The sequence below is a fragment of the Oryx dammah genome, unplaced genomic scaffold, assembly GCF_014754425.2.
Source record: "Oryx dammah isolate SB20612 unplaced genomic scaffold, SCBI_Odam_1.1 HiC_scaffold_19, whole genome shotgun sequence".
Taxonomy (NCBI): Eukaryota; Metazoa; Chordata; class Mammalia; order Artiodactyla; family Bovidae; genus Oryx; species Oryx dammah.
In genome coordinates this window covers 42,824,458-42,836,426 of record NW_024070203.1, presented here as the reverse complement: position 1 = coordinate 42,836,426, position 11,969 = coordinate 42,824,458, and the positions used below count along the sequence as shown (strand labels likewise).

At 42.0% G+C, this 11,969-nt stretch overlaps 1 protein-coding gene across 1 annotated transcript in view; it reads left to right on the top strand.

The window, feature by feature from the left end:
* The first annotated feature begins 6,807 nt into the window (after nucleotides 1-6,807).
* Nucleotides 6,808-11,969, top strand: part of VCPIP1 (valosin containing protein interacting protein 1) — a 29,298-nt gene continuing 24,136 nt past the window's right edge. The window contains exon 1 of the mRNA XM_040261318.1: nucleotides 6,808-10,175. Within this exon, the coding sequence (XP_040117252.1) occupies nucleotides 7,463-10,175 (2,713 nt within the window). The 5' untranslated portion in view covers nucleotides 6,808-7,462. The remainder of the gene's footprint in view (nucleotides 10,176-11,969) is intronic.

Below are 11,969 nucleotides of genomic sequence, written 5' to 3'. Positions count from 1 at the left end.
GAGTCAGACATGACTTAGTGACTAAACAACAAAAAAATGGCTGATGTGGCTGAATCACAAGCCAGGGAAATGACGTCAGAGAAGTAGCCAGGGGTCAGATCACACAAGGTCTTATTATGTCGCAGTAATGACTTTGGGGGCTGTTGGGGAAAGAACTGGGACTGCAGAAGGCATGCTTGAGATAGACAAGAGGTAGAACTCCTGTCTCAGAAAATATTTTTTTTTCTCCCCATTCTAAAAATCAACTTTATTGAGGTATAATTTACAAACAACAAAATGTCCCCATGTCAAGGGCACAATCAGATGAGTTTTGGCAAATGTATATATCCACGCCACCATTACCATAATTAAGATGAAGACTATTTACAGTATCCCCCAAAGTTCCCTTGTTCTCTTTTGCAGTCAGAGCTCATCCTCTGACCCCCACCAGAGCCAGGAACTCACTGGCCTTGGGGGACTCATTATTTTTAGTGTGGGCTTTAAGGACCTAGATCTGGGCTGCCCAATATGGCAGCCACTATCCGAATGTGGCGACTTTAATGTAAATCGAACTAAATGAACAATTCGTCACCTCAGTTGCACTAGCCTTGTTTCAAGTACCTAATAGCCACATGTGGCTAGTGGCTGCCATATTGGACAGGACGGGTAGGGACTTTTCCATTACTGCAGACAGTTCTATTGGGCAATACTGAGTTGAAACACTGGTGGAATGTGACCTTCACCACATAGAGGCAGGCCAGGCAGCCTGTAAGCTGAGTAAGCCGTACATTTCGCATCCCTCAGCTGTATGTTACTGTGTTTAATACCTTTATTATAAGTAGTCAGTAAACCCATGTTTGGCCGAGGGTGCTTAAGGAGAATGGTATGGTGGTGCTATGATAATGGTAACAGTAACAGTGGAGTTGCTCACTACACAGAAATCCTTCCTCCATTACTAAGTTTAAGGGATGTCCTATTTTTATTTAGGGGAATGATTTCCCTTATAACTTCTAAGGCACAACCTTAAGTAAAATCAAACCTCAAAATCATAGTCTTACTAAGTCTTTGTGTGTGTGTGTGTTTTGGAAGGGAGTACTCGGATGCAAATATTCTGCAATAGAAACATTTGTTAAACCTAGTAGTGGTTTTTACATTATTTTTCTGTACATCTTTGAAAGCTTGAAATATTTTTTTAAAAGAAGGTGTTCATTTTAAATGTTGGACAAGAATATTTAATGTTATCAAGATTGTTCATGACATGAATGAATACAAGTTAAGAACTGGGTGCGTGGTAGTATATATAGCACAATGGTCAGAACAGCCTAAGGATCAGTATAGGACAACAGCTGAGTGTACTCTGGAGCTAGACTACTTGGGTTTTAATCTTAATTATGCCACTTATTGGGCTTCCCTGGTGGCTCAGACAGTAAAGAATCCACCAGCCAATGTGGGAGACCCAGGTTCGATCCCTAGTTTGGGAAGATCTCCTGAAGAAGGGAATGATTATCCACTCCAGTATTCTTGCCTGGAGAATCCCAAAGACAGAAGAGCCTGGTGGGCTAGTCTGTGGGGTAACAAACAGTCGGACATGACTGAGCGACGAACACTTTCACTTTCATGGCCCTTACCAGCAATGAGACATTGAGCAAGTTACTTAACTTCTCTGTGCCTCAGTTTCTTCATCTGTAATATAAAAAAGATAACAGTAGTACCTAGCTCATAAGGATGCTGTAAGGATTAGCTAAATAAATGTGGAGAGCCTGGCACACAGTAGACACTCAGTGTTAATAGCTATTATGATAAGGCTGAGAACGATACAATCTTGGCTTCTTAAAAAAAGGATATCCTCCCTCCATCTTTTTTTTTTTTAAGAAATAAAGGACTTGAAGAGTCCATCAAAAATGTTAACAACTGAGAAGTCTAATTGATAACAGACAATTTTCTTCCTTTAAACATTAATTTTTATTGGAGCAGAATTGCTTTACAATGTTGTGTTTCTACGGTACAGCAAAATGAATCAGATATACATATTCATCCTCTCCCTTTTGGACTCCCTTCCCATTCAGGTCCCCCACAATGCATTACATAGAGTTCCCTGTAATTTTCTTCTTTTTTACTTATTTTCTAGACATTCTATGTCAAGTGATTCTTTTTGGACTGAAAACAATAGAAACCAAGACACAAAATCTTGGCTTTGAAATCTTCCCTCAAAGTGCCCTGCAGTCAGGTAAGCAGTGATTTTCCAAGTGTGATCTTGGAGTACAATCAGCAGTACCAGAGAACTTGCTAGAAATGTAAATTCTCAAGTTCCAGCCCAGATGTATTCATTCTGGAGTAGAGCCCAGCAATTCATATGTTAGCTTTATATTCTATTCTGAAGCTCACTAAAAGTTTGAGAATGACTGTGCTAAGGCATAACGTGTGGCTCTATGTTTGACCTCTCTCATGTTTACATAGTGATAAGTACTGCCAATCACTCTTCCTCAAATATTCTGCAGCTCTTGTGTACAATGTCTACCCTGGGACATACCTTCTTTGTGAGCCTCTCGAGAGCTACTGCTTCTCCAGATCCTCAGTGACGGCCCAGTGATAGAAAATGCAAATGCTTCCTGGAAACAGGCAGGTAATTTGTCTCAAGAGAGCCTGGTGCATGACCTTAAAGAGTGAAGTGCTGGCCACTGCCCAAACACGTCCACATTTTTTGCAAAGTTAAACTGCCTCTGGCTGAACAAAAACACATCTAAGCCAAGTTTGGCTCCTGGCCACCATTTGCACTCTGACGTCTTGGCGAATTCTCTCTCAAATCACTAAGCAGCTATGACGCAGTGGAAAGACTTAGTGCTGAACAAGGAAGAAAACCTTGATTTGAAGCCCAGCTCTGCTAACTGCTAGCTGGGTGGTAATAACGAAAATAATGTTAACTTCTCAGCTTTAAGTCTTCTCATCTGTATAATAAAGACAAACTTACTTACTTCGTGTTTTAAAGATTAAGATAATATACTTAAAACACCTGCCCTATAATAAGTCCTCAGTAAATTTTTCATAGACCTTGTGATTTTTTTTTAAAAATTTAATTGATTTGCAATATTGTGCCAATTTGCTGTATAGCAAAGTAAATGTTATACTATTTTGATTATATTCTTTATTCTGCTTGTATTTATGAACAATTTAGTTTAGCCTGCTTATTCTCAATGGACAAGTTTGAGCAAACTCTGGGAGATGGTGAAAGGCAGGGAAGCCTGGCGTACTGCAGTTCATGGGGTTACAAAGAGTCGGACATGATTTAGCAGCTGAACAACAATTCATTCTATTGGGGAAGCCCATGGCTCAGCAGTAAAGAATTCACCTGCCACTGCAGGAGATGTGGTTTGATGCTGGGGCCTGGAAGATCCTCTGGAGAAGGAAATGGCAACCCACTCCAGTATTCTTGCCTGGGAAGTCCCATGGACAGAGGAGCCTGGTGGGCTACAGTCGATAGGGTAACAAAGAGTTAGACACGACTTAGCAATTAAACAATAACATTCATTCTATTAGACTTTGAGTTCCTTTGGGATGTTTCTTTGGGACAGGGATTAACTTCTGCAATCTTCTCCGTTTAAGTTCCTATAATACCTACTTCAGTAATTAAGTCCCTCTCATATCCACCCCAAACTTCAACGAAAGCTTGTCAATGTCCAGGGTAGGTATCTGAAGTGACATAGTCAATTCTCAGTAGAGATGTACCTTTCATAGGCAAAAACATGAGGCCCACTTCTAATCATCCCCAAAGTTATGCTTCCCTTCTTTTTTCCACATAAAAGAGAAGAATGACATGGAGGCCTCTTGCTCCTTACATTTACCAGGTTTGTTAAAAGCAATACAGAAAGTTTAGATGAGCCATACTAGAAATTATGAAATGAAAGAAAAAAAGAGGGTTTCAGTTTTAATTTTGACAATTCAGATATAAGTGATGCTGCGATAATGTTGGTAGAAGAGGTGGGTATTAGAACAGCTAACACTAGGTGCCCAGCTCATTTTTCCCATCTGGAATACTGAGGCAAGAATAAGAACTATTATGCATCCTATAAAGCAGGTTATTATGCAATTAAGGTCATGGCATTGGGGAAGTGGAAGGACACACGTGTATTGCCTGCATATAAGCAGGTTAGGGGCTTTCTGAACTCCTATGATTTTATGTTTTGTCCTAACAATCTTCTTACTTTATAGGTATCCATGCCTAAGTGCCTGTAAAGAATTCACATACTGGATTTGGCCCGGTTAATATAATACAAAACATATAGTAATTTTAATATATTATTTGTTAGCTTTCTTACCTTCTGAACTTTGCATCTATAGATTCATTAAATGACTTTCAGGTTAAATGATCTCATTTTAGAATTGTTTGAAAATTTACCTCCTCTCCCTCCCATTAACTATGCTTTAATCCAGGGTATTTCTATTTTTTTCTTTCAAAATTATAACCCTTAAATGTAGGACAACTATGGTAACAAATGGGTTTAGATATCAAATTTAGTTTTGGAAGTTTGTTTCTAACTAATCTAGGTTCCATGTGGATAAAGAAACTCTGGACCAGTCAAGTGGATTATGATTGACAAGCCAGTCTTCAGTAGGAAAGAAGTAGTTATTTTGTGAAGGCACAATTTAGAATGAAATATTCAGATGCAATTTTTAAAAATTTCATTTCACTGTTCATATCATCAAGGAAAATGTGACTTGGTGATGCTGACATGAAAGTACACGACAATGTTAGAACTGCACACTGGCATTATCTTTCTTATTCACCTAAGCTTTCATCATGTTGTTGCTGTCTAGTTGGTAAGTCATGTCCGACTCCTTGTGACCCCATGAACTGCAGCAGGCCAGGCTTCCCTGGCCTCCACTATCTCCTGAAGTTTGCTCAAACTCACATCCATTGAGTCAGTGATGATATCCAATCATCTCATCCTCTGTTGTCCCCTTTTCCTCTTGCCCTCAATCTTTCCTGGCATCAGGGTCTCTTCTAGTGAGCTGGCTCTTTGCATCAGGTGGCCCAAGTATTGGAGCTTCAGCATTGGTCATAAGAAAAATATAATTTCACCACAGGTGTAACTTCTCTGTCACAGTAGAAAATAATTTGCATTTAAAAGGCATATCTAATTTCTCACCTTAGAACTAAAAATCAGTTCCAAGACCTTTTGTGTAGTGTACCACCAAACTACTGTTAAAACAGAAACAGTTTCCTGCATGAATCAATTAAGAAAAACTTTATTGAAGATTATTCCCTTCAAGGTAAAGTAACATTATTTCTCTTATACAGAGATACCATTATTTTTGCACAGGCCAGGTAGAATTGAGCAAGAAAATAATTAACATTTAAAGGATTTCTAAAATGCATTTCTTTAGAAGAAAATTGTAGATAATAATTAGTGAAAGTCAGTACTAATACCTTTTAGGAATGTCTAGTTTATAGACAATTCATTTCAGAGCATCAAATTTTATTTATTCAGAAAAACCTAATGCGGTAAATATAGCCTTGGCAGCTACAGAAAATGAGAATGGGGTCATGGACTGTACTGATGTATCTATTTTGTGCCAAATGTTTCAGAAGTTTTGAGGTGGTGCATTTATCTAAGGTTTCAGAAAGCAAGAGTTTCCAGAATGATAAGGGAAAGGGGCTGACTGTACAATATTCAAAAAGATACTAGCTTTCAATTAATATATGAATGTGTTTTGCATGAGGAGACAGTTTCCTAGCACACAGTAAACATCCTTACAGCCCCTTGAGTCACTAAGAGAAGAGCCTGAGGCCTAACAAAAGGTTTGGGGTTAAAAGTTTCTTTTTTCTCTTATAAGAAGTGGAGGGGGGCTTCAGGATTGGGAACTCGTCTACACCCGTGGCGGATTCATGTTGATGTATGGCAAAACCAATACAGTATTGTAAAGTAAAATAAAGTAAAAAAAAAAAAAAAGCACTAAAGCACTCTCTGGATCTGAGAGATCCTGGTGATTTGACTTTGGACAAGTAACTTAATTCCTTCTAGTCTGTTTCTGAAAATGGAGTCAACAACACGTGGTGGAGGAGTTACAGGAGTGTGGGTGGGATGATCTGTGTGATCATGTTATGTAAACTATAAAGCCATAAGCGACTAAAAGTTAGTTACTATTTTGTACAAGACTGGCCTAACCTTTCCTGCCTATGTCCCTTGTCTGTAAAATGGGTACAGACCAAGGTCTGAGAGCTCCTGAACTTGAGCAAGTCATTTCCTTTTCGGAAGTGTTTCCTAGCAAGGTTATTATAACATTATGTAGATCAAATGTTATCGTGTGTGTAAATGCTATGACAAACATATACCAAGAACGTAATAAATGATAGCCGTTATTACTCTCTGAGGGTAAGGAGCAAACAAAACTACTTAAAATACTTTGGATATGTACTTAAATTCTGTACACATCCAAGGTATTTTTATTTGCACTGTAAACTACAAAGACGTACATGGAACGAGGAAACAAATGGCGCCTGTGCTTCCCAATGTGGGGGGGGGAGGGAAGGCAGTAAAGGGGACTCAATAGCCTCAGCGGCTTTTAATAGAGGCGGGAATGAGAATAAAGGAGTGTGACAGAAAAAAAATTAAGTAACACGCCGAGAATCAATTCACTATTCTCCGCCTTTTTCTCTTATGACCTCCAGCCTTGATTAGACCATTTCACTCAGCTTCCCAGCCCGCCATGTCGCTGGACATTTATTTACTGTACCTTCTTCACTGAGAGCCTTTCATTCCCCTCCCCTTTTAGGAGTCGTGAACTTCAGACCCTCTGCTTCCGACACCCATTCCCTTTAACTCTGTTTTTAACCAAGCTTCCCTGCATCCTTCCCTCCGCCTAAGGGGGAAGTGAGCTTGGTCGCACCGCAGGGCATCCTAGGAAATGTGGTCTCTCATACTCATTTCCCTTGGGCCTTAGAATGGGGACGACGACAAAAGAGATTGAGCTAGAACTACAACTTCCGGAAAGCAACGTGAGTGAGTCTCTTCCTGTCTGCCCCCGTTCCGATTACTTTCCTCTTCCTCCTCTCTGCGGGCACCGAACCGCTTTGCCTCACGGTACTTGTAGTTCTTTGTGGACCCAAGCTCCTAGTATTTGATGGCCAGGCGAGAAGCTGAAAGACTCTAATTCCCAGAGGGTAGAGTGAAAGCTGCGCCTGCGCAGTCTCAGGGAGGGCGTGTATGTCTGTGTGTCTGAGGGAGAGAGAGCGAGAGTGAGTGAGTGTGAGTGCGGGGTAGGGTGGTGGCCGTTACGTTCGGGGCAACGGCTACGGCAGTGGAGAAGTAAGAAGAGAAACAACGTCCGGCGCTTCCGCCTTCGCTTAGGAGGAGGAGGAGCTGGTAGGGAAAGGAAAGTGATTCGCCCTGGGCCTGGACGAGACCGAGTCGGGCCGGCGGGGGTCTGGGCTATGAGCCTTTGAGGGTCGCTTGGGACGCGGAGCGAGACTCGAGAGCCGAGAGCTATGTCTCAGCCGCCGCCGCCGCCTCCGCTGCCGCCGCCGCCGCCTCCCCCAGAGGCTCCGCAGACTCCGCCGTCTCTGGCAGTGGCGGCGGCGGCGACTCCGGGGGGGCTCTCGAAGCGGAGAGACCGGAGAATCCTCTCCGGGAGCTGCCCGGATCCGAAGTGCCAGGCGCGTCTGTTCTTCCCGGCCTCCGGTTCCGTCAGCATCGAGTGTACCGAGTGCGGACAGCGGCACGAGCAGCAACAGCTGCTGGGGGTGGAGGAGGTGACCGACCCGGACGTAGTGCTTCACAACCTGCTGCGGAACGCGCTGCTCGGGGTGACGGGGGCACCCAAGAAGAACACGGAACTGGTAAAGGTGATGGGCCTTTCAAACTACCACTGCAAACTGCTGTCGCCCATATTAGCTCGCTACGGAATGGACAAACAGACTGGCCGGGCTAAGTTGCTCCGGGACATGAACCAGGGCGAGCTGTTCGATTGCGCTTTGCTGGGTGACCGCGCCTTCCTCATCGAACCGGAGCATGTCAACACGGTGGGCTACGGCAAGGACCGCTCCGGAAGCCTCCTGTATTTGCATGACACCCTCGAGGACATCAAGCGGGCCAATAAAAGTCAGGAATGCCTCATTCCCGTGCATGTGGACGGGGACGGGCACTGCCTGGTGCATGCTGTGTCCCGGGCCCTAGTGGGCCGGGAGCTCTTCTGGCATGCCTTGAGAGAGAATCTTAAACAGCACTTCCAGCAGCACTTGGCCCGATATCAAGCGCTGTTCCATGACTTCATTGATGCTGCTGAGTGGGAGGACATTATCAACGAGTGTGACCCTCTGTTTGTACCGCCTGAGGGGGTTCCCTTGGGTCTGCGGAACATCCACATATTTGGCCTCGCCAATGTGCTTCATCGCCCTATTATTTTGTTAGATTCGCTCAGTGGCATGAGAAGCTCTGGTGATTATTCAGCCACCTTTCTGCCAGGGCTCATCCCTGCAGAGAAGTGCACCGGCAGAGATGGTCATTTGAACAAACCAATCTGTATCGCTTGGAGTAGCTCTGGTAGAAACCATTATATCCCCTTGGTAGGCATAAAAGGGGCTGCTTTGCCCAAACTGCCTATGAATTTGCTTCCTAAAGCATGGGGTGTGCCTCAGGACCTCATTAAGAAGTACATCAAACTTGAGGAGGATGGTGGTTGCGTTATTGGAGGAGACAGAAGTTTGCAGGATAAATACTTACTTCGGCTTGTTGCTGCTATGGAAGAAGTCTTTATGGACAAGCATGGTATCCATCCTAGTTTGGTGGCTGATGTCCATCAGTATTTCTACAGGAGGACCGGGGTGATAGGAGTTCAGCCTGAAGAAGTCACAGCAGCTGCTAAAAAAGCAGTAATGGATAATCGCCTTCACAAATGTTTGCTCTGTGGTGCCCTTTCTGAACTTCATGTTCCTCCAGAGTGGTTGGCTCCAGGAGGGAAACTGTATAACTTGGCAAAAAGTACTCATGGACAGCTGAGGCCTGACAAAAATTATAGCTTTCCCTTGAACAATTTGGTTTGCTCATATGATTCAGTGAGAGATGTCCTGGTACCAGACTACGGCTTGAGTAACCTTACAGCTTGTAATTGGTGCCATGGCACATCTGTGCGAAGAGTTAGAGGAGATGGGTCTATTGTGTATTTGGATGGGGACAGAACTAATTCCAGGTCCACTGGTGGTAAATGTGGTTGTGGATTCAAACATTTTTGGGATGGGAAAGAGTATGACAATCTACCAGAAGCTTTTCCTATTACTTTGGAATGGGGTGGAAGAGTGGTCCGAGAAACAGTGTATTGGTTCCAGTATGAAAGTGATGCATCTTTGAATAGCAATGTGTATGACGTTGCGATGAAACTTGTTACCAAGCACTTTCCAGGTGAATTCGGGAGTGAAATCTTAGTTCAGAAAGTTGTCCACACTATATTGCATCAGACTGCCAAAAAGAATCCTGATGATTATACTCCTGTAAATATAGATGGTGCTCATGCCCAAAGATTTGGAGAGGTACAAGGACAAGAGTCGGAGTCCCCGCTCCCAACTAAAATTATTCTTACTGGACAGAAAGCGAAAACTTTGCACAAGGAGGAGTTAAACATGAGTAAAACTGAAAGAACTATTCAACAGAATATTACGGAACAGGCTTCTGTAATGCAGAAACGGAAAACAGAGAAGTTAAAACAAGAGCAGAAGGGACAGCCCAGGACTGTTTCTCCCAGTACTGTTCGTGATGGCCCATCCTCTGCACCTGCCACCCCTACCAAGGCTCCCTATTCGCCAACCACTTCTAAGGAGAAAAAGATCCGAATCACAACTAATGACGGACGGCAGTCCATGGTTACACTTAAGTCTTCAACAACCTTTTTTGAACTTCAGGAAAGCATAGCCAGAGAATTCAACATTCCGCCATATTTACAGTGTATTCGATACGGCTTTCCTCCTAAAGAGTTAATGCCACCCCAGGCAGGAATGGAAAAGGAGCCAGTTCCTTTACAGCATGGTGACAGAATCACAATCGAGATTCTGAAAAGTAAAGCCGAAGGGGGTCAGTCTGCTGCTGCCCACTCGGCCCACACTGTGAAACCAGAAGACAGTGCTGTTGCCGGCAGGCTGTCATCTAAGGAGCTTCAGGAGCAAGCTGACAAAGAAATGTACTCCTTGTGTCTTTTAGCAACGTTAATGGGTAAGATCAGCTTAACTCAGATGGTGTTTCATAACTGTGAATGTAATATACTGAGTTTTTCTCATGTCTTTGTGGAAAAAAATCTGGTCAATGTAAAAACTGATTATATATTTTAGAAGAAAATTCTTTTCTTTCGTTTTTTGACAGTGGATAGATGTTAGTGTGATTTTTCTATTGAGTAAATATTGGGAAAACATAACTAAGAAAGTGAAAGTAGTCCCTTACTATCACCAGATTATTTAAGTATAATGTATTGCTTGTTATTTTTTTAAAATCGTAGTGTAATGACTCCATTTACAGCCTTTTCCATTTTTTACCCCTTTGGCTCTTTCGAGCGTGCACACCTTGTCCCTTGTCATTTATTTTTAAATTTCATTTTCCTGTATGTCATGTGATTTCAGGACTTCCTGTTTGATGAATTGCAGTTTCTGGGTTACATGCTCACTGCACTCCCACCTAATAATTTCTTATCCATTTCCTGTTCTCCCTTTCCCAATCTGTCAGCTTTTTCTTATTTGTACATTGGGATTTGTGTTTTAAGTAATTTGCTCGGTGACTCTTTGCCATCAGTTCTAATGAACTACTTTTTATATTATAACTCATGAAAAACATAATAAACAGGTAGATGTTAATGGGATTCCTTAAGAAGCATTTCTTTTTAATAATTCAACATAAAGAAAAATATATTGTCAACCAAATAGGTGATTTAAAGCTTTAAATGATTTGGGAAATGATCCAATGATGTACTTTTTACATTATTTTTATTGGCTAATCTTTGTTTTTAAATTACTGTTAGTATGCTTTATTGAGGCTTAAACTAGAAGTAAAACTGAAATATATTACATATTAGAGGGGCCTTATTTTTGCTGAGATGATACCATTCAAGTAAAAAAGTGATCTGGGTTTTTTTTGTCTTTTCTAAGAGTACTAAATATCAGTGAATTGGGCCTTGACCTTCCAAAATGAAGATAATTTATTTCTGGCTTAAGTTTGGGGGCCTAGTTAATAGGGAATCTATTAATAGGGGATCTATCTATGCCAATTTATAGCTTAATATTGCTGACTTTATTTTGTCAAACGTAATTATTGAATTGGGGGATATGTCAAGAAATGTACTTACTTAGGGGCACTTTACGTTTTTCTGTCTTTTAAGAGTTTTTAGTTTCTTGGAGACTGTGTGGAGTAAAGGGAAAGACTGTGATTTCTGGAGTCAGAAAGTCCTACAATTTCAATTCTGGCTTCAGTACTTGTTAACTTAGTGGTTTTAGGCAAGCTGCTTAACTGCTCAGGCCTTCAGTTGCTTCCTGTACACAGGATTACCTCTTGTAGTTGATACTTAGGTAACAGTTATGTACTCCCAGAACTCTGTAAATTAAATAATACCAGCACAGGATGGGTCAACTTAGATGTATGCTGAAGGCACGTTTTAAAAAAACCGGTAATCTCCAGGTCAGAGATTGGTCAGGAAAAGAGGTCTTTCTCAATAGAAGAGGATGTGGCTCATATCCAGCCTTGGATGCTCAGCACCTTGTGTAGTGCCCGGCAGGTAGTAGGCACTTTGGAAGGTTTTTTGATTGAATTAAATAGATGACATTAACATAGCTAAAGAAAGACTATGTCAGCAGAAATGGAATGGATGGTCAGCATTGAACATTGAAAAACGGTTGAAAAGCAGAATTTGGCACTGTTTATACAGTGCTGTACAAAGGAGAAAGATGTGTCAACTGGGGCTCATGAAAATTCTGGTAACTGAAAGGTAATCTCTGTTGAGGGGCAGGACTCTGATCAGTCCTC